The sequence below is a fragment of the Mixophyes fleayi genome, chromosome 2, assembly GCF_038048845.1.
Source record: "Mixophyes fleayi isolate aMixFle1 chromosome 2, aMixFle1.hap1, whole genome shotgun sequence".
Taxonomy (NCBI): Eukaryota; Metazoa; Chordata; class Amphibia; order Anura; family Limnodynastidae; genus Mixophyes; species Mixophyes fleayi.
This window is the reverse complement of record NC_134403.1, coordinates 47633907-47656763: the sequence shown is the minus strand read 5'-3', so window position 1 is coordinate 47656763 and position 22857 is coordinate 47633907. Positions and strand designations below refer to the sequence as shown.

Genomic DNA, 22857 nt, shown 5'->3' with positions numbered 1-22857 from the left:
AACAAAAACCAGGTATTGGTTCATCTTTCACAAGCAAGTGCAATTGGACATTAAACCGCAAGTTTAAAAAGTGGCCTTACATTAAAAAGAGGAACAATAGGTGCACGCACCAAGCAAAATGTTAATACAAATAAAATAAAAAAATAAAATAAAGCTGTTCAGGTTATTCCTTTTTATCAAGGATTTAATTAACCCTCTGATTTTACACTAAATTGCAGTCAATACTGTTGTTTACCTCTATCCCCCACCATATACCTGGGTAGGCAGCATCTGGACAGAGGCGTAGCCATATCACAATGGGGGTGTGATCATGTCACGATGGGGGAAGGGGCGTGCCTGGCACTTTCATTGGATGTGCACGGCCCCCATTCACCGCTGTTCTGCCATGGTGAGAACAGACAAATCTTTACAACTTTCCCTCCAATTGCGACAAAGCTGTCCCAAATCGTAAGGGTGGGACAGAGCCTTCAAAATGGGACTGTTCCTCCAAAGTCGGGGTGGTTGGGGGCTAATCAACTATAGTGAGTTTATTTATTCCTACTTATATAGCACCAATCATATTACGCAGCTCTGTACAGAGGATATGTGGTCATTCACTTTCAGCTGGGAACTTACAATGATACTTCTCAATATTTTGTGACTACCACCCACGGTTCAATATCAATGTAACATTTTTACGCTTTTATTTTTTTGCCCTGTGTCACCGATGCTCCAGAAAATGCAAAGATATTTATTCAAAAGACTGGAAAAACTATTTTTTTTTAATAGAACAGTACTAAAATCAATGAAAAAATAAAAATGTAAAAATCCTCAATAATTGTTTCACTAAAACAAAAATTTATTAAAAAATCATCATAACATGATTTACCATTTCATATGTTGTTTCTAAGAGCCTACAGTAATGCAGTAAAAATTAGCCCTTTTATACAATCTAGTAAAACCATGACAGGATTTAGTAGTGACTTCGGTACATTGGGCCAACATCCGAAAAACATTTCAATTTTTGGAATTGGGACAGGGGGTTTGGTTGCATTACTATGGGGCTTGCCTTGCATCCCTAAAGAGGTAGGGCCATCCCCAACCCACTTTTCTGCCCCCCACAAACATTCTTGCACTGTCACGTGTACCAGTGGCACATTGCTCACCGCTGTTCTGCACACCAGCGGGAATACCTCCAAACTACCTAGCAGTCGAGAAGGCGGAACCAGTCCTGCCGTAATCAGGACAGTGGGGATGTATGAGCAGATCACTACACCAGTTACTAATGACATCAGACCATTTGTGTAGGTAACACATACACTTTTAAGTGCCCCAATATTTGTGTCTACTGTAAACATATTAGAAATCAATTAAAACACAGAACATGGATAAAATTAAATCCATGCACGTAAATTAGCATAAAAAGTACTATGAGGATATATTATAAAAAAGTAGAATAAAAATCTCAGCAGAATACAGCATTGCACTGGTATATTCAGACACTGCAAAGGTTGTAATATCTCATAAAATGTAGGATTTCCAAAATACCCATCAGTGTTTTACAGTAGTCAGTTTCTCAAAAATACCACAATACATTTCTATCACTTTCAGCCAGTGATTGACTTTAAACAAACTACTTCGGTAGGAAAAACATGGACAATATTTATTTTGATGGGTTTTAACTTTTGCTCATTGTGTGGAACTTCTTTACAATATAATACACGGGGAACAGTTATAAACAAATGTGTTCATTTGCAAGGTACTAAGGACTGATTCATTTACTTGTTTACGCGAAATATACCAGTAGCCTACACACAGTGGAGACAGGCAATATATATATATTTGTGATAATTTAGCCTATCAAATCACTAGGAACGTTCAAAGTGTTTTAATTAATTGAAAGTGAATTGATTGACTGCATTATCTGGAATATGTGACAACTGCCTCTGTGTGGGGGTGATGTGTTCACTTTAGGTCTGTAAAACAGTAAAATACAACTAGAGGTTACAATACAGTGTAAGTACTAGAACAACCAAGTACTATCTTAAAGTGTCCCTGAGTTTCAATAGTATTTTGCACTGTGGCGGTTAAACTACTTTTACAAACGTCAAAGTGGCTACAAAATTGTGTGATTCCCGTTACATTTACAAATATTTCAGTACACAACCTATAGTTCGCTAAAGTGTAATCTGTCCTCTTTACCTATTGGCTGATGCATGCAATCTAGTACATTGAAGGGCTGTTCTGCAAGCCAAAATCTGGGTGTCTTCCTGTGTATGTGCACGTTGCTCGAGCCAGGGACACACAGATGGCAGGAGAACACTGCACTCAGCTGTTGGTGGCTCTCACTGGCTGATCCAACAGCCAACACGTACGCTCTCAAATTATCATTTTGGGAGCAGATGAATTACATCCGTTTTACATGAATGGATTTCAGTCAGACCAGTCATTCTCTTCCAATTCTGAATCGTCTTCAGAATCGCTGTACTCTACTGCAATACGCCTGGACAGAATCGTCGCTACATCGTTTCCAACTGGTTCACGCTTGGCTTCCTGTTCACGTTGCTCTTGTACTTTTTTCAGTTGGATTCCTGTTGATATAAAACATGTTTTATGTTTAACATAACAGTTTTGAACTCACAACAGTTGTGAAGACCGACGAATGCTCATAGAAAGCAGCCACATCGTAGGCTGAACCAATTATTCTTTAGAATGCAGCCTATCCATTCCTCAGTGACGCCAAGAGATCCTAGTGCAAAGGTGTGATGTTAGTGCTGCCTTAAAATGTATGAGACATACAAGTATGGAGAATCTTCAGAAAGGTCGCCTTTAAATGGGCAATTTATTTCATACAGATTTAGGGACACAAAGGTTCATTCTTTAGATTAGGTATACCAAGGCCATATCTATACCAAAATATCTTATCAAAAGCGTTAGAGTAAAATAATTTAAAAAACAAACAAACACCTGTAGCTTCGCACCCCTTTGGTTCTCATAATACCCTCTTGTTGAACCCCTTGGCCAAAACCTTTACATCACATCCATTTTATTACACTTCATCACTTTTTTGGATACAACAACTACAGTACCGATACAACATACCAAGACGACCCAAATTTTTTCAATTAAGCTTTTGAAATTTTTACTCTATATCCACTACTATCCTTCATTTTAATTTAAATTTAAATTAACGTATCCCTGGATACACTTTTCCGCTAAAAATTTGTCTAACCCTTTCTTAAACATATCTATTGAATCTGCCATCACAACCTTCCCTGGCAATGAATTCCATATCTTGACTGCCCTTACTGTAAAGAACCCCTTCCTTTGCTGGTTGTGAAATTTCCTCTCCTCTAACCTCAGGGGGTGACCACGTGTCCTGTGTATGGTCCTTGGGGTGAAAAGTTCCCATGAAAGCTCTCTGTATTGACCCCTAATGTATTTGTACATAGTAATCATATCTCCCCTTAGACGCCTCTTTTCTAAAGTAAACATGCCTAAACTGGCTAACCTTTCCTCATAACTTAATGACCACATACCCTTTATCAATGTTGTCGGCTTAAAATAACCAATAAGGCTATTTTTATTTTTCCCATCTTTATATTTATGTTTCTGCCTTCCTCTCAATGTGTAACCCAACTATAACAAAACACATCCAAGACAGACACCCACATCATTCCACAATTATGTATGCTGTGGTGACGCCTCCAGCATTTACCTCACGCTATTTCTACTCTGCTCCCAAGTTTTATAAGGTCTCCTAGTTTTCAGTCAGAATGCTGAACGTCCTGTGTAACCAAAGCTGGCATCAAGGCGTTAAAGCTTCACATTTCTCAAGGCTGAAACTGACAATTTAACCAGTTCCACATTAGGCAACATAAAACTATCAAAAGGGCAACAGCAACAAAAAAAAAAAAAAAAAAAAAAAAAAAAAGAAGGGTAGTGCGTCCTGTGATGAGGTTCCGCGGGATGTTACAGCACTAAAACATTGCAGACTGACACAATGTTTTACATACCGCAATGCTCGGAAGTGTGCGGCACATCATCCAAGGCTCTGACAGGACTTTACGCACAATTACATTCTCCCTAAAAAGTTTATATGGCTAATTTTCATGCAAAGACAATCAAGTACTTTCTACAGTTTTACGCACCCATCCTGATGGCAGAAAGAAGATCGCTTCGGGCATCACTGGTCAGGCCAAGCAGATGGGCACCGTCATGTCGTTTGGCTTCTAACACTTTGGAGAAGTGCATTGGGGAGGAGGAGAGACACAAAGCCGCTGCAGGAGGTCCTGGTGGAGGAGGGGGAGGTCCAGGAGTAGCTGTAGCACCGACGCCAATGGGAGGGGGAGAAGGCGTATATGAAAACCCAGATATCTGACCCCCTGGGGATCCGGGGACCAGGTGCTGAAGAGGACTAACAAAAGCAGTTTGAGCTGAAGGAATGACTGGCGGAGGAGGAGGTGGCGATCCAGGTGGGTAGTATTCCATCATCTGAGGCGGCAGCACCCTCCTTAGAAAGATTTCAAATTAATTAGACATTTTGTCATTTGTGTTACACCTTACAAACAGCAGTTTGCTGAAATCATACACACATTACAAATGCAGGGAGTTCTCAAAGGCAGAGCTCACAAAGAGGAATATCAATTTCAACATTTTTGCCATTACAGAGAAGACTGACAAATGCTGTTGTAGCAAAACATTTTACTAGCTGCTTCCATAAGAGAACATTTAGCTGTGACCTTGCATTTGGTAAACCACCCACTGAAGTTCTGGGGCAGAGAACAGAAGAGTAATTAAGCCACTGGGCACTCTAAAATGCACTATTCTACCGACTGCTACCCAATTTTGCAATCAAACGCTGTACTGTTCCCCAAGGTATATGTTTTTTTACTACTCCTTAACTCATTATTACCTCTAGGAGGTTTACACTGTCCTCCATTTACTACATGTCCTGCCCCATATAGAAAAGAGGGAGGGGTGGGAGTTATCCTATACACAAGATACCCGCTGCTGCAAACTGGTCGGAATGACTCCCCCTGCCTGATCATACGCAGTTTAGACCAACTTACAGCAACAGGTAACGGGTGGGTGCTGCGAATGCCACCTTCCCTATTTGCAACAAGGGAGGCAAGAAATGCAGAGAGGTGTTGACTAACAAAGGAGAACACGACAACTTGAGTTTAAAAATAAATAAAAAAATATATGGTGAAAAAATATTGAAATACTGTAAGTTCCTTTGATGGTTAGAGAATATACATCACATTTGATTACCTGCATTCAGAAGATACCATTGGGGGTTGCTGTGGCCCATCCATACTTTGTGGAGGCGGTGGTGGAGGTTGTTGTGGTCTGTTTAGAGTGCCGTGTCTTAGTGTTCCAGAAGAGGACCTGTAGTCATGTTCATGAACCTGATTGGTGCCTACATGATGCAATGACTCTCCTGACCCAACATAGGTTGGCGTCATGGAATGTTGGTGGTGGTTTGGAGTTGCAGGATAGGAGTATTCTGTAAGGTCAGACACGTGAGACCTTAAAAGGGGGAGAAAATAAAAACGCTTTATTAACAAATAGTCCTTTCTCCTCTCTCACCACCTCCTCTAAAAGAAAAGTAAAGCACCATCAATACCACACTATAATGAATATCGTAAGTCATTTAGCAACAAAAGTAAACACAGACACACACGCGTAATATATCCCAAGTTTACAAACTTTTAGTTAAATAACATGGTTTAGTAAAGTATGCAACATGCATGTTACCCTGTGAAAATACCTTTACTTAGCTTAAAGGAATTCTAAAAATATCAATAAATATGGTGAGTTTTGGGGAGGACAATGGTTCCTCATTACACCAAAAGAAGTTTCCATAGAAAATGTGTATGAAATGATTAATGCCCCTCTTTATAATGCCAATTTAAGACAACTTTGTCAGTATAAAAAGAGAACTGTATTTATCTTATTTAAGCAGTCAAAATTAGTTCAATTAAAATAAAATGTGAACACCATGCTGTTTCTACATGCTGTGGGGGGGATATTCCCCAGCAGTGGGGGTAAATATGTACTCCAGACCTCACAAAACATATACCACCACGTTTCTGGTGAAAGAGGTAAACGTGTGCGTGTTTACAGGATATGGAGTAATCTAACCACGATTTCCACCACTGTTGTAGAATATCTTCCACTTACACTACTAACACTGCATAGGCAGGCACAGCATTAACAATAAAAGAAATAGAACCAACCAGCCTAATATTTGGTCTTCTGTAATGCCCCCTGCCTCATCCAGTTCTCTGAAACAACCTCAAAAAGGTGATGATCAATTGTGTCTTTTCTTAAAGAGGTTCATAATAAAATGCATAACTGGTACCAAAGGCAAAACAAACCTACATGTGAGTATTCTCTGTTTAATGCCAGTACACAACATGATGCGTTTGGAAGAAACACAAGACAAACGCATCCAAACGGAAAAAAACACAATAGTGAGTTATGGGACATTCCGCCAGGCGAACACAGGTCATTTTGTGTGAGCCGATACAGTGTATTGGCTCACATGTTCCTATTCTCCAATCATAAATAGTTCATCTTTTAATTAAAAAAAAAACAAAGCAAAACACAACATTAAATATATAAAATAAAAATCAGTTATAAAAAGGTAGAAAAACAAGATGTATCAGAAACAGTCAGTGAACAGTTGTGGTGGTGTCAGAGCAGCATAGTGTAATACATAGGTTCTGTGGAGGAGATCTGACAGAGGGAAGGACAGACCTAGTGTCAGGAGACATGGATCCTTCGGAAGAGGCTCCTTGGTATATGCTAGGAGACAACCTGTTGTCAGGTCTGAGTTCTTTGTCATAGGCCATCATGTTCCACTCCTGACGTCTGTTCCTGGCTTTCCTGACCTTTTTCACTTCCCGTGTGGTGCCATCCACGCCATCCACACGCTTCTGTTCCTAACAGTGCAAAGATAAGGCATTAGAGAGAACGGGCACACCCAGATACATGCCCGAGCCTTCAGTAATAATATCTAATAGTAGCAGTATGTACTTTTTATAGTGCAGTTAAAATATATTGGTGCTATAAGGATTAAACAGTAACTGTTTAAAATATAAAAAATGAAAAAAAAAAAAAAACACGACAAAAATTAAAAAAGGCATTCAAGTCTCAAACGTTCATTTCTTAATTGTGTCTAGTACAAGAATCCACAGGTTATATAAAACTATACAAATAAAAGAAACAAAGAATATAATATATATTATATATAAAAATATGTTATATTAAAAAAACAGGTTCACATGTTTAACATGATAAGTTTAAATTGGACCCATCATCACAGGGACCCTGCTCTTGATAGAACTTACAGTGTACAGTTGAACTACAAGGCCCAGCATGCCGACAGGGCAGACCGGCTGCATACTGATCTTAAAGAGTAACAAACATGTATTTAAACAACCATTACCTTCTGCCGTCTTCTCTCTTTCCTTTTATCCTCTGTATCTTGTAACATTTTTTCTTTCCAGAGATCAAAGAAATAGGAAGGATCTGTGTAAATCTTCAAGCCATCCTTCTTGTCATCTCTGAGAACACAAGAGTACAGAACTGGATGGTTTGGTGGAATCCTAATACAGAATGGCAGACATATTGATAGAGTTGCCCTATGGCCGTTTTCTCCTAGTGAGGTTCTCACCATCTTAGCACCCTAATTTACACTAAGGGGTACATTTATCAAGCTGTGGGCCTGAAAAAGCGGAGATGTTGCCTATAGCAACCAGATTCTAATTATTTATTTAGCACATTCTACAAAATGACAGCTAGAATCTGACTGGTTGCTATAGGCAACATCTCCACTTTTTCAAACCCGCAGCTTAATAAATTTACCCATAAGGAGTAAAAAAGGAAAATGAAGGCGATGCCCATAGCAACTAACCAAACTCTAGCTGTAATTTTCTAGAATATATTAAATAAATGACAGCTAGAATCTGATGGTTGCCATGGGCAACATCTCCACTCTTCCTTTTTAGAAGGTTTGATAAATCTACCGCTAAATCTCTTAAGTAAAACTAGACACACATGGATTTTGGAAGTTAGAAGACATTGTATGAATTTTAAATGGTCAAGATTTAAAACAAAAAAAAAAAAAAGTGAAGTTCACTTCTAATATACATTGAACAGAAGGCAGCTACTCCATAACACTGGTGGCACTAGGTCATGGGATATTTAATGCACCATAGAAAAAGAGTGGCACGTAAACAATATCAGACTTGCTGTATATGTATAGCACTGCCTTACAACCTGGGAGAAAAAAATATATACTGCAAGGCAACTCTAAAACCATCTAGAGCTCAGCCAAACTTGTATTCGTGGTCATCTCCCTGGGAACAACATAAAGCAGCTTCAAAAACCGTCCCCCGGAAGCCCCGTGAATGCAGCTATAGGGAGCAGTGAAATATAATTAGCTGTTGCTGAGACAGCCACTTATTTAGCTTCCAGCTTCCCTTCCACTTCTACTCAACCGGCTCATCGTCCAGGAAGTGGGGAGAGACTACGACTCACTTCAGGCTGCTTACACAAGAGCATGTCCTGACGTCACTCACCTGTAGGGCGAGAGTATATTGAGGGGAGGGGGCTTGTCACAGGTGTTGTAGAGGTCAATGATCGGGTGAGGAATGCTGTTCTTGGATACCACTTGCTGGTCTTGGATGGTGGAACTTTTGAAAGCTTTCCTCATGTTAATGTCTTGAAGGGAAACTAAAGAATGAGAAATATTAAAAAATAGTGTTAAGAAACAGATATACAACATGAACACACCTTTCCCATAACACCTGTAGATGATATCACTGCTGGCCATCTATTCAGCTGCAGAGGACAGCAGCGGAAGTCATTAAAGCAACCCCTTGGCTGCTGCAGCTGGAGACAAAGAGGCATCTCCAAACTAGCAGAAGCCTGGATAAGAGACCTCCACAGTTCTGCTAGCTGAGGGGGGGTCTTGTACTGTCTTCTTTGTGGTTGTTTTTTTAAGCCACCAGCTTCAACATTTTTTTTTGCAAATGTGTCTAAAATCTTTTGTCTTATGGACTAGTCCCCGCCCACTGTCTAACAAGACATTCAGGGCCTGAATCATTAAGGAGATCAAAGCTAAAAACAAACTAACAAAAAAAAAAAAAGTGTAAGTGTGCTCCTGGCCAGGCCATGTTACAATGCAAGGGGTGTAAATTAGTTAATATTTTACACGTAAGGAAACGGCTGGCTGCTTTTCCAGGTAGCGCACAAATACTTGATAGATTTATTTTTACACTGAAATTTAAAATTGATCTAGGACCTGCCCGATCCCCAACTATAAATCTGTATCCACATTTTAAGTTTACCACCCCCTCCAATGCAACATGGTTTTGCCCAGATGCAAATTTACTCCTTTTTTATGCTTTGCTCTCCTTAGTGACTCAGGCTCTTAATCTTTTTCTGGGGCACAGGAAATAGATTTACAAAGACCGTAGAGAACTGCAGTTTCCCAGCCTCAGAATCTGACTCCAATGATTACACACAGTCCTATTGCCATCTTACACGTATTATATATGCTGTAATTTCTCCTCTCCATCCTCCTGCTTCCTATTGCCTCCATCCGTCTTCTCTTTTGTATATAGTGAACAAGCCAAACTTGCCAGCAGGGTGCCTTTCACCTCCTAATTTCAATTCACAGCTTGAGGTTACTACTGAAAGCTTCTGTATCTACCTTCCCACAGATGTGAGAGCTCCCTGCTGCTAATCTACACTCTGCATTCACAAACGGCATCTACCGGACAAGTATTTCAGAGGATAACTTCTGGGATCACCTGCAGGGCGCTACAATGCACCAGCTCTCAGACACAGAACACATATATAATACACATTGTCATTCTGTGCAAAACCTGCAACAGTGCATGCACAGCACTTTCCTCAGCGGGTTTCACACATTACCAGACAGAACAAAGCCTCACCTATAACAGAGATCCCGGTAATCACAGAGAAGGGTAGGAAAACCAACACCATCCGCCTACAGCACATCCCACATTACTCTGATCCATCTTCCCCATATACCACCACTTCAGGGGATGTGTTAGATGTTTCCTTCATATATGCATGTTGTTACATTTTATTATTTTGTGTATGTATTCGAGTTGAATACCAGGTTATAAGCAATATAATACTGTCTCCGAACCTATCACTGTATTCTTCTTGTTCAACATTTATTAAAATTACATATTAAAATAGCCTACGCACACAGGTTCATAATATATATATTTATTATTTAGTGCCCTGTGCATCTGTCATGCTTTCCCCTATTCCTGGATTTTCGTGGTTATTACTACATTAAGGCCTTGGACACACAACACTTCTTTTCCATCTTTGTTGTTTGTGCTGTTTTGAAATGCAAAAAAACAATGTGCCAACTTTCTGGTGTGTTTGTTTCCTTCCACTTCTCCTAATTTGACTTGAAAAGCAAAAATGCAAGAGGGAAAATCATGTGTGTCCAGGCACAGGTAAGATATTGTAGGCATCACTCTCCATTAACCCCCCTCCTCGCAGTTTGAGAACCACTGATCTAAGGCACTAGTGAATAATTTAGTTCTACAAGCCAGAACAATTACACACTGCTATAAATGCAATTATAACCCATAAAGAGTCATTAAACACATTTGTGTGGGAGTAAACTTGGCCGTTCCCGAAGTATGAACAAGTTGTCATACAAATTATGGTAGATACGCAGTTTGTTGCAATATGTTACTGGCCAATTAACGTTTTATATAGCAACGACACGCTCAGCTTCTTGGGAGGACAGTGACGAGCTCCTGCTAGGAGGCAGCTGCCGCTGGGTAATTAATAGCATTTGTATGTATTGTACTTCTAATAGAGCAGCTTCTGTACGGGCACCCACCCTCTTCCACCGTTGAATCCAGCTGGGTGACTTTGACAGCGAGCCGATCAATTCTGTCTTGAAGGGAATTCGCTCTGATGTAGAAAGTATTCGCCTCATTAAACAACTCTCCAAATATGTCTTCTGCATGTTTGCCTGCCAAATGGAGAAAATATGTCAACACATTCGCTCTCAAAGTGTGCTCATCTGACTGCCAACGTGTTCATAGATTCCCCAGAGATTTATTGCCCCCAAGCACCATGTGATGCCCAGTATTCTGATTCGGCCAGGCTAAGAAAAGCATAAGTGTGAAAATGTTGTACAGTAATAAATGGCGTATTGTCCCTTTAATTATTGCAATGCTTTATACAAGGACTGATGACCAGAACAATAAAAATACACCATTGAGTTATGATGCTGCATATTGCATTTGTTATTTCAACAAGAAGCTGGAACATCTAGTTTGATTCTATTTCTATCAGCCCGCAGGACAGATGTCACCTTTCCCGATAGTATATACAGATATCAGGGAACTACATTCAGTCATTTTGATAAAACCATGGATATCATTAAAACCTGGACTGCTAGGGGGCTTTAGGACTGGTTTTGGGAACCACTGGTACAAGGTTTTAGGAATTATTTATTATTTGCCATTGAATAACGTTATTTTTAAAGTGTCCTGTGTTGAATGTATTTAACTGTGCCCAGTTATATAGGATTACATTAGATTGGGTCGCTGTATAGGATTACATATGAATATATGTACAAATATATAAAGGTCTGTTCTTTTCTACCGAATAACTTAAGATTGTGATGCTAGTTTATATTTTATAGAAGTACACTGCAGTTTACAGTATTTTTAAGCACTGGAAACAGTTTTGTTCTTAATTCATAGTCTATTCTAGTCTCTGCTTTTATTATCCTCATTATTAAACTTAATTTATAGGGCGGCACATGAGGTCGGCTGCATCGTACAGAAGGCAAACAAGACAGTACATGGTATAACGTTACAATACAGCAAACAAGTAACGCTTCAAATGATTATGAACTCAATCTCTGCAGCTGACATGTAGCCACCCATTAATAACTTTCTCCTGTCATGTAGTCAATTGTTGTACACAGTTTGATACAATGTGGTCAGAAATCATGTATTTTACATTTATTGCGCGTCCGTTCCCTTTAAAACTTCAACTACACTGTCTGGCACATTACAAGTTAAATTTTGCACTGCAGTCCATTTAAAAATACTCAAAAGAAAATTGTATATATTAATTTAGCCTCAAAATGACCAGCTCGGTGTCAGTTATAGTTACACGTGGGCAAACGGCCATATTTGGACACCCATGCCCTTCAGACCACATACCAGCACCAGAGGCTGCTGAAGCAGTTCAGTCAGTCACTGACTAATGAGATGATCATTTAAAAAGTCTGCTGATTAAATTCTTTAATCCTTCCTGATGGGACACTGAACAACAGTTTAGGGCCCACATATGAAGTGGTTCTGGAACAAATTGGTTAAAGACCAAAGAAGTTTACCACATCTGTTTGTGATGCTTAGCACATCGCGGTTTCCGGTGCTATGGTACCTGAACATAGCGGATTTCTCCTCGTATGGAGGGGAAAGGGGGAGGGGGGGGGAGGAGATATCCACGATGTTACATCGCCTTGGATTGACTTCGCGACCGCTCCGTGTTTTAACCTTCATTTGATCAATAACTTCTTCAAATTAACTCCTCAAACATGTGACATAATAAATCTTAAAAGGCAAATTTCCATTGGGGGAGCAGAGGTTACAAGGCAAGGGGCAGGGGGTTTCAAAATACAGGGGAGGGTCACAAGTATAAGCACCAGTGGTCAGAAATTAAACACAGGGGAGGGTGATGCAGGAAAAGGAGAGAAAATAATTTGCACTCAATGGAAAGAAAGTTAATAATTTAGGAGACAAATTTTTTTTTTAGAATTTGCCTGATGTAATTGGAAGCCCCCCCCCTCCAAATATAACCGTTCTGATTTGTACATTTATTAAATGAAAAAAACAACAACAAATTGTGCTTACTCAGACTGCTCAGCTGTCGGATGATTGCAGCAAGTGTACTATTGGTTACACATTCCAGTTCACTGGTGATCCCATCCGGCACTGCTCCCCGGCAGAGGTGCCTAGGATCTATGTTCCTCTTGACCAGCGGCATGGTTCAATAACTGGGGAAAAAAAAAAAAAATCAGCATGAACATGAAACTGCCAAAATACAGGACAGGTTTGTCATTATCAGAGATATTTGCCAGCTTAAAATGAGAGTGCCTTCTAACTAAAACCCTTTCCAGGGCTGGAATTACTTTCCTTTGTATCTCAGCAGGCAGATTATAGATCTCTACAGAAATCAGATTTTTAATTATGTGCCTGAATAAAGGGATGAGGCTGGAGAATAATTACTCAGCTTCATCAATATCTATGTAGCAACAGTCTGGAATGAATCTAAAATAGTCACATCACTAAGAATACTACACACAAATCAAAACAGTAGTCAAACTTTTGGGGGGGGTTAATGAAAAGTTTCTTAATACACATCATAAGCTTAGCAATCTCTCGTTGGAGGACTCAACTCAAGTATACATACTTCTGAACTCCCACGTCCAAGTCTGCCCTCCTTCCAGAGAGACCTCAGATGGGCTGTCCTCTTATGGGACCCCACTATTCTTATATCTGTCATTGGGACCCACTATAGAACTTGGAAGCACAGGGACAAATTCAACAAACTGTTGGTGAAGGCAGATGTTAGGTGAAGCTGCCAATTGGCATCCAAGAATTACAGTCAGATGTTGCCTTTTCTTGCAAACCTACATGTACAGCACTATTGGTTGTCAAAATGCCTCTGCAAGGTTCAAGGTGTTCCGGATTAGAGCCTCCAAAAAGGACTACGATCTAGAAGGTGGAATACTTGGTAGCCCTTCTTTTGTACCCTCTCTAGTTCATCTATACCCCCCAGAAAAAAGTTTGATCTCCATATCCGAATACAATACTCTAAAGAGAATAACACCACTATGTACACCTTTTACAGAGTTAAAATACAAAAATACTTACTCCACCAATAGAACCCTACTATGAAGAAGTTAAAGTAGCAAGCCTATTAACAGAAATGGTGTGTTTATTTTACATAAATCACTGACATGCTATAACACGACTTTTAGTATTTATCCTATTCCATTGGCTTGTTTCTTTAGGCTGCTATTAAGGATTTAGAATTCCGCACAATGACATGGACTACTGTGGCAACCAGTCACATGGCACATAACTGTAGTGAGTAGGCTTTGGAATCCCCCTCTGAGCTCTGTCTCTTCTGTGCATTGTAAAAGGAAATAATGATTCATAGGACAGTTAATAAAAGTGACAGATACAAGTAAAAAAATAAAAAAAAAGGAGGTGCTATACTTGCTATTTAAAGAAAACAAAGATTCACTTTCACCCAAACACATACATTAGCTGCCATGTTTTTTACAGAAGTTCCCAGCTATACACAGGCTATTGTGTGACATACCCTAGATTGTAGTCTATCTGGGCCAAATGAGAAAAAAGAAAAAAAATATATGTATATATAATTTGAAATCTTAAAGCTCTGTCAAAAGCACTGTGGAAAACATATTCAGGATTTAATTAATTAGTTGGATTAGCTGTGTCTGCAAAACTGCACAGTATAGTAAAGAATAAAATCAATCTGACAACCTAAACTACATTGCATCTGACACGGAGGAACAAATAAATGTGCATATAACCATGCAGGTTCATGAACACTGGAAGCTGAAAAGACAACAGAGCTGTTATGGTGAAGATAAACCAAGCATGATGGTAGCGGGACTAATATGCTAGAGCTCAACCAATAGCAGCTTTGACGCTGAAACAAACATCATGAAACTCCATATATAATCTTTATAGCTTGTGGCTGCAAGTAGTCTCAGAGTTATAGGAATGTTGTGTAAAATTATCTATATATTTTACACACACACACTATACGCAATATTTCTTTAACTAGGGCATATTCAATTGTCGATGGAAACACAGAAAATCTCGCAGTCCGCACACTATTACCATTATTCCGGTAATAGTACGCAGAAAAATGGTTATTCCGGTAGTTTTCTCGCTGGATTTCAGCTCGCCGCTCCCTGACTACTACCGTTATAACGGTAGTAGTTTTAACGCCGCGGATATACCTGAGACTTCTTACATCCACAAGCTATAAAGAAGCTTACCAGATTTTCACATGTATAAGACGCACCTTTTTCCCAAAAATTTGGGGTCTAAAAACTGGGTGCGTCTTATACAGTGGTAGCGGGGATCCGGGGGGAAGCGTTACAGTGGCAGTGGAGAGGTGCGATTGCCGGCGGCTGCACACCATCAGAGCAGCTCCGATTGTGTTTAAAACACAATCAGAGCAGCCGGGCAGCACACTCTCCCTGCCTGTCTCTGCGGAACAGACCTGCACATAGTGTGTAGCCGCCGGCAGCAGGCCCCTCCAATCTCCGCACACTTTTTGAAAGCTACCGTAATATATTTTTTAAAATTTCGGGGCCAAAATTAAGGTGAGTCTTATACATGGGAGCGCCTTATCAATGGGGAAATACGGAATATAGAGTTTCATGATTTTTTTTATTTCCCCACAAAACGAAGCATGAGGCTCAGAAAGATTCTGCAAACGAAAATACATTTCCAGGAGAGTTAAATAAAAATACCCAAGGAATAAGTGCCAATCATCAAATAGCATGACCTGTTGCATTAATCAACAAATAATTCATATTTATACATTCCAATTTTTTTCTTGCATCTCCTTCTAGAAAGGAGAATGAAACTATACAATTTATTTTTTTCATTCCACATTTCTAAGATATGTGGTAAAACACCAACACTAGCCATATTCTCCACAAATGCTTTCTTATTCGTGTCATTGTCAGTGACATACTATACACTCATCGGGAAAAAAGGGAACCACAACAGTTTCAGTACTTGATCCAGAGGAACATCTTGCAGCATTCACAAATGCATATGTAAATAACTATATACCAAGAATAAACCTAAATATCTTATACAGAACATACTGACTTGAGGGCTCAGTTTTGTTCCATGGGTGGAAAAGTCTGTTCATTGGTGCTCTGCAAAGTACAGAGCACCACTCGTACCTGCCACTGGGTTTCCTCTGGGTGCCCCGGTTTCCTCCCAGAGTTCAAACAATATTGATAATTTAGTGTGTGTGGTAGAGTTTAAACTGTAAGCCGCACAGGGCTAGGACAGACGTGAATAATCATACATTCTCTGTAGAGTGCTGTGCAAAATGTTGGCACTATATGAAGGTTAATAAATAATAAATGGAATGGAACTGCAAGTATGATAGCACGGCCCTTACTGCAGCCAAAGGTGATGTAATGTCTGCGGTTTACATATCATGAAGGATACCGCACTCTATTTACTGAGTGTACACAGCCCTTTCTGCAGTATGCTGTGTTTTAACTCAATAACTCATTCTGTTACATTGCTTTTTGGCTTGAAATATTTAAAGGTCTGTCTGTTGACTTGTTCTCTTCCTGCAACACCAACTAGATTAAAGTATTAGTAAAAGAAGCTGCTGACATGTTAATCCTCTTCTTATGGAGACGAATGCTCATATTGAACTTGGCGATCCAGATGGCTCAACCAAGAAGTCTAGGAGATGTGTGCTTCCTTCACCTGCACAGAAACAGCCTTATTACTATTACAAAGCTCTGATCATACAAGTGGTCTCAGAAAAAGCTTTAAAACTATTTTATCACAAATTAAGAGGACTGAAATAACAAAATGCCACCAACAAGCTATCCTGAACAGATTAAAATCATTAACAGTTGGGGAGATCCACTCTCTAACAAAGTGTATCCAACAGCTGCTTCCCGTTTCCTTTGGTAACCATTTATGTTGTAGGGGCAACAGTTATACAAAATTCGACCCCACAACGTCAAACGACAGCTCTAGCCGATTCAAGCACCCATCTCTAACAGCATTCTGCGATGGATGTTTGAAAGACCAACACCACCAGGAGGAGAGAGGAGAAAACAAAATCATCCACATTTTATGTATGAAGCAGATGTTAAAATACATACACATGATGTGCAACAAGAAACCACTGAAATTAGTTGGCGAGCCCAGTTCTCCACTACGGCAGAAGGCAGAACTGACTTTGCAGGTGTTCTATATCACAGTTTAGAAAAAAATTAAATCGGATAGCTAATCTTCACTCATTCTATTTATACAAAGGCCACTGGCTAATGTTGCTGAACAAAAGTTGAAGTGAAGTCAAAATACAATGCAAATCATCAGAACAAAAATAAAGTAAGTTTTAAGCTTCATTATATATTAAGAAATAAAATCAAATGTTAGACTTATTTTGAAGACTGTTGAAAACAAACATTACTTTCATGAAAAAAATATATTACGCACTATAATTAAAAGTACAGATAGCATGGCAGTATCAGTGCTCCATAGATAAAGAATAACCATAGGCTTTGAAAGGATGAGGAGGAGGAGAGTGGATCAGACAGGTGTAATACCGTATATCTATTTGTCTCTTGTGGCATTGGCACCCTTCTGATGATGCACACACACAACCTCTTGCTTTTTTACTTTGCTTTATTGTCAGTATGGCAAAGTAAACAACATAAAGCTCCACACACTTTCTTGTGACCCTAATGCTAAATAGACCGAGACCAACTCTAGACACCGGCCACACTCTGGCATTGGTAAAACTGTACAAAAGAAAATGCCAGGTTTAAATAGTTTACACTCATCCCAGCGCCCTAATTTGATGGAAAGATGACAATCCCAACTTGTCTTTAAAAAGGAGTTCTCTGCAGGTGTTCTGTTTACGCTCACTGCAGACACACCCCGTCAGGTTGCTGCTAGCTGTGGAAAAAAATAAATCCTTCAAACCTCTACAATATATGCAAGCTAAAGCACACTCTACTATTATTGTATATCTTCTTTCATTGCTCCATGGTCCAGTTCTGGCACTCAGGTACTCGTTGTAGGGGCTTTTGGCAGTGGCCAGCATGGACACTCTGATCGGTCTGTGTCTATGCAGCAAGCTGCAATGGACTGTGTTCTGACACCTTTCCATCATAGCCAGCATTAACTTTTTTAGCAATTTGTACTACTGCAGCTCTTCTGTGGAATTGGACCAGGCGGTCTTGCTCCCCACACGCATCAATGGCCCTTGGGTGCCCGTGACCTTGTTGTCGGGTCATCAGTTGTCCTTCTTTGGACCACTTCGGGTAGGTTCTAACCACTGCATACTGGGAACACCCCAAAAGACCTGCCGTTTTGGAGATGCTCTGACCCAGTTGTCCAGCAATCACAATTTGGCCACTGTCGAAGTTGCTCATATCCTTGCACTTGCCCATTTTTCCTGCTTCTAACACATCAACTTCAAGAACTTACTGTTCACTTGCTGCCTAATATATCCCACCCCTTGACTGGTGCCATTGTAACATAATCATCAATGTTATTCACTTGTCCTTGGTTTTAATGTTGTTACTGATCCGGTGGTAGTCCTAATAACGGTGCACACAAATTGGACACTACATACCCAGACAGGCTCTTGACAGCGACTGCTTCTAATACACACTTGAAAGGATTCCGATTAATGAACATGGCGGCCGCTTACAAGGACGTCTATTTCAAGAGCGACTGTGTTAATGTTGGTGTTAACTTGTTAATTTAAGGAGGTGCCGGCTCTACAATGTGCTTTACAAGGGCTTGTACATTGTCGAACCAAACTACCATAAATTAACACATTAATAAAGTCGCTCTTGAAATAGACGTCATTGTAGGCGGCCGTTATGTTCATTAATCGGAATCCTTTCAAGTATGTATTAGAAGCAGTCGCTGTCAAGAGCCTGTCGGGGAACACACCATCAGTGTGTTCCTGTCTGGGTATGCGGTGTCGGATTTATCTCAATCGGATTAAGGTACCCAGCCCGACTGATCAGTGTTTATATACACGTGCTGATTAACTAGTGGTTACCATGGAGATAATGTGAGGAACAGACTTTAGACATCACTATGATTCATTAGCAAACACCTGCTCATGGACAGCACAGAACAACAACACTTTACAATCACTTTAGTTTAACAAAGAGAAAAGTAAAAATTAGGAGAAAATTAAGTTATATGTCTGATAAGAAATAAATGACACATTATGTGTTAATATAACACTGCCTACAGTAAGACAGCCACTGTGGTGGGGCACTGCAGACAGAACCCTGAACAGTGCTTTATGCAAATAAAGAATTTTGGTACTTGATAAGGAAACATTTGGTTATCTTCAGTGAGAGTAGGGATGTGGCGCCCTTTTATTTCTCCAAACCATCCAGTAGAATGTGAATCCACGTTTAAAGGGCAAGTCAAGTTTATAAATGTGTACATCAAAAACTGTATTTGTAAACTGAATAATATACCAAAAAAAGGCTTAAAGTGTTTATTTATCCAAATATGTCCATCATGCAGGGTTTCATCTGTCTACAGCAGGTATGTCTATATCAGACAAGCACACTGTGAATGATGAACTTGTCGGCTTGCAGAAACCCAGTGTGGATAGGTGGATTCACTGAGGCACAACCAGTAACGTTACAGCATTTTTACTCATTAAAATATCGACTTCTGTCCATTAACATATCCCATTACAATGCTGTCCTAAAAATTGGGTGTGGTGGGGGAATTCATTGGTCTATAATGAAGAGGTGAGACCATACCCCTCCCAGAAGTATCCCACCAATCAACAATAGTTGGTGTAGAGACCTAGTGGGAAGAGAAGTGTGACAACTATGTGTCTGGGTCCAACAGTAGTTAAGAGGTAATAGACACATCTAAGTTTGTCTTTAGAATGCACAGACAAATAACAACAAGTGTCTAAACATATATTCTAGGCAGAATTAATTAAGGTTTGTATGAAACAAAATCATACTTCATAACCATTTGAATCCTACTGGACCTGCTCCACGTGACTTTTAGGGCTTCTTCATTTTACGATTAATAATAAACTCTAAGAGTATGGTCAGGATGTGCTTAACGAGTCTCCGCAGCTTGTAAAGCACATGGTAACTGATTATAAGTCGTGATTTGTCACCCACAATCGTAACACTAAAATCTCTAGTGAAGCTCTGTAAATTCTCCTCGAAATGCACACTAGACACACGATGGAAGGATTTTTTTTTATTTATTATTATTTAGGAGATTAAATGTTATTCCATTGTATTTCACACCACTGCCTTTTCTAACATTCACACGTATGCCTTAATTCACACTTATGCCACACGTATGACAAGTGTCTCACTCCAGACTTTGATAAGCTGATACACTGACAATATGCACGGGGATAAAATATTGTACATAAGTATAACCAGTTCAGAAAGGTTACTCACAGTACATTTTTTTATTTCAAATTACTGTGTAAACCTTACAAAAAAAAACAAAAAACGACTTTGACCACTGTTCCCTTCAAGAACAGTCTGATAGAGCGAGAATCAGAGAAGATGAAAGACACTGCTGATGAATTATTAACGTCCATAGTGAAAAATAATTAATGAGCCGACCGGAAACCTTGCCATTCAAAAATCAATGATTGCTTTTTGGGAAAAAGGAGGAGTTCATAAGTGTACCACAAACAGCCGAGACTAATTCATATACATCCTCTAACTAAAAACAAACATATCAGACACCTCACCAGTTCTGGACAAATCTATGCAAGATTTATGATACAGGACCAGCAGTCAGTCAGTAATGGGCCAGCAGTTTTGTACTGCAAATTGTGCAAGCTGTGTACAAAACACTAGGGTTGGATAACTACCTCCACCGTAGAGACCAGGCAACAGAAAGGAAAGAGTGACAGCAAGACATATGGAGATGATATATAGGCTATAGCGAAGTCTAAAACTGGTCTGTTCTTTCCATCTCGCTCACTTTAGTCTTATTTGAAATTAGTAACTCCTTGAATATTGGTACAGTTCAATACTCTTTACGGGTGTAGCACATAAAACACATTGATTGCCAAAAAACAAATTCAGCATATACTGAGAATCAGCAAATTTCCTTCATATATTTTCAAGTACCCCTATTCTCCACATAAAAGTTTTCAATAGATAGATACAGTGGATGCGTATACAAATCTGATAGAGACTTGTAGCTGTACATCAAAATAACCCAACTGCCCACTAACAAATAAGGTCAGCTATTTACTGGAATTTCTGTCCATTCAGCTTGGTCACTTTCTGTTCTAAAGAGAAAACCTAAACACACCCAATATCTAACTGAAAGGTCATGTTTTAGAATTTTTACACAATACATTTGATATTAAAATGAAGAAATGACCTCTAGATGTACTGCTGTATTAATCATCGATGATTATCCATCAATTTGGGGCTGAAAATGGACTGTCAGTGGTACGGCCATACAAAATACATCAACTGGACCAGATCACACACCCTGCAGTCTATTTTACCAGTGTCCTTGCAAAAATATACCAAACCATATTACAACTGCAAGCCTGGTCCACAAACCACATTTAGCGAACTTTCGTACTCCGAATCTGCCACTCAGTGTCCCAACTGACAGACTTGCTCCTTTACCCAGGGCTGGTATGGATCACTTATGGGCTAGCTACTAGCTCTTTCTGAACTGACGAAGTATATAAACCTGACTGAGATGAAAGTACATCAAATGATGTATGATATGGATATTAACGGAGAATGCATGTATCTGTTACCCCTAGACTCACCCACCCACACCCTGCCCTTTTCTTTAATGAACTCCTGTACAAAATTTCATTAAGCACTTAAAAAAAAAATATCACAACATGAAATTACCAGCCTTTCACTTAATTAGGTTGTTTAGCAGAGCTCTTGGTAAATGTAGGAAGAAATACATGGTGTAGACATGACCAGAATTTTCGAAACTATTCCACAAAATATTCATCTTTCCACTTTACTTATTTCGCCAGCGGAATTTGGCCTCAAGTGTTCATTCTACTGTGTGGTTAAGAAAGGATTGTGAATTGTCCATCATCCCAGCTCTAGTGATTCCGTGAAATCCAAACTTACAAATACAATGCAGAATGGCAAAAGTAGACCTTGAAGATTGTACTGCCAGAGCATTGTACCTCTGAATAGGTCTGTTCTGCAAAACTTCACCACCATTCTGTTCCTCTCCAACATGGTGATCATGTGTGTGCGGATGTCAAAAATCACTTAACAGTAGCAATAATGTACCCCCCCCCCCCTTCCCTCCCCTCCCCTCCCTCCCTTCCTCCCTCCCTTACCCTTTGTATTTTTTGTAACAGTCTGGGTAAAAGGCTCCCGTATAAAAGATTCCATACTTGTACCAGGCAGGTAATCCCTTATGCCCACATAATGCCAACACACTGATATACAAGCCTATGCCCCTCATCACACCGTACACCAGCCTGTGACAAGCACAGTAGTGTACAAACCTGTGACCTTCCACTCCCACCGATATATTAACTTGTGACCACCTGCACATCCGTTATATCATTCCATGCATCAGGCAGTATTATTGTGGCATTGATAGCACAACTTTTTATAAAGTACAGTTATTACTGATGACAGAGCCACGCTTAGAAAACATCAGTTATGAGGTCACTGGAGTTTTCGGCAAGTGCATAGTAGTACAATGTTACAGAATACTACACAAGATCACCAAGCGGCAACCAATGAGATGTAGAGCTGGCCATCACAGTCAGAGCATAGAACAGGGAAACGCTACAGTCACCATGATGACCAATGTTTGCGAATAGAAAAAAAACAAACAACCCAAGAAAACAGTTATGAACAAGGTTGGCACAGTTGGCATGGATTGTCCAATCAGCTGCTGTAGGCTACATAAATTATAGCTAAATGAGCAGTAAATTGAGGAAAAACAAAAATAAATGCAACAAAAGGAGATCCAATTGTGATAGCAGGTACTG

The 22857-nt window shown here is 39.7% G+C and overlaps 1 protein-coding gene across 1 annotated transcript in view; it reads right to left on the bottom strand.

Moving 5' to 3' along the window:
• Positions 1-1620: 1620 nt before the first annotated feature.
• WASF3 (WASP family member 3) overlaps positions 1621-22857 on the bottom strand; it is a 30541-nt gene continuing 9304 nt past the window's right edge. Inside the window, exons 2-9 of the mRNA XM_075198924.1 lie at positions 12924-13066; positions 10889-11023; positions 8571-8724; positions 7436-7553; positions 6745-6929; positions 5254-5511; positions 4131-4492; positions 1621-2570 (exon numbers count right to left, since the gene is read on the bottom strand). Coding sequence (XP_075055025.1) covers positions 2413-2570; positions 4131-4492; positions 5254-5511; positions 6745-6929; positions 7436-7553; positions 8571-8724; positions 10889-11023; positions 12924-13056 — 1503 coding nt within the window. The 5' untranslated portion in view covers positions 13057-13066 and the 3' untranslated portion in view covers positions 1621-2412. The remainder of the gene's footprint in view (positions 2571-4130; positions 4493-5253; positions 5512-6744; positions 6930-7435; positions 7554-8570; positions 8725-10888; positions 11024-12923; positions 13067-22857) is intronic.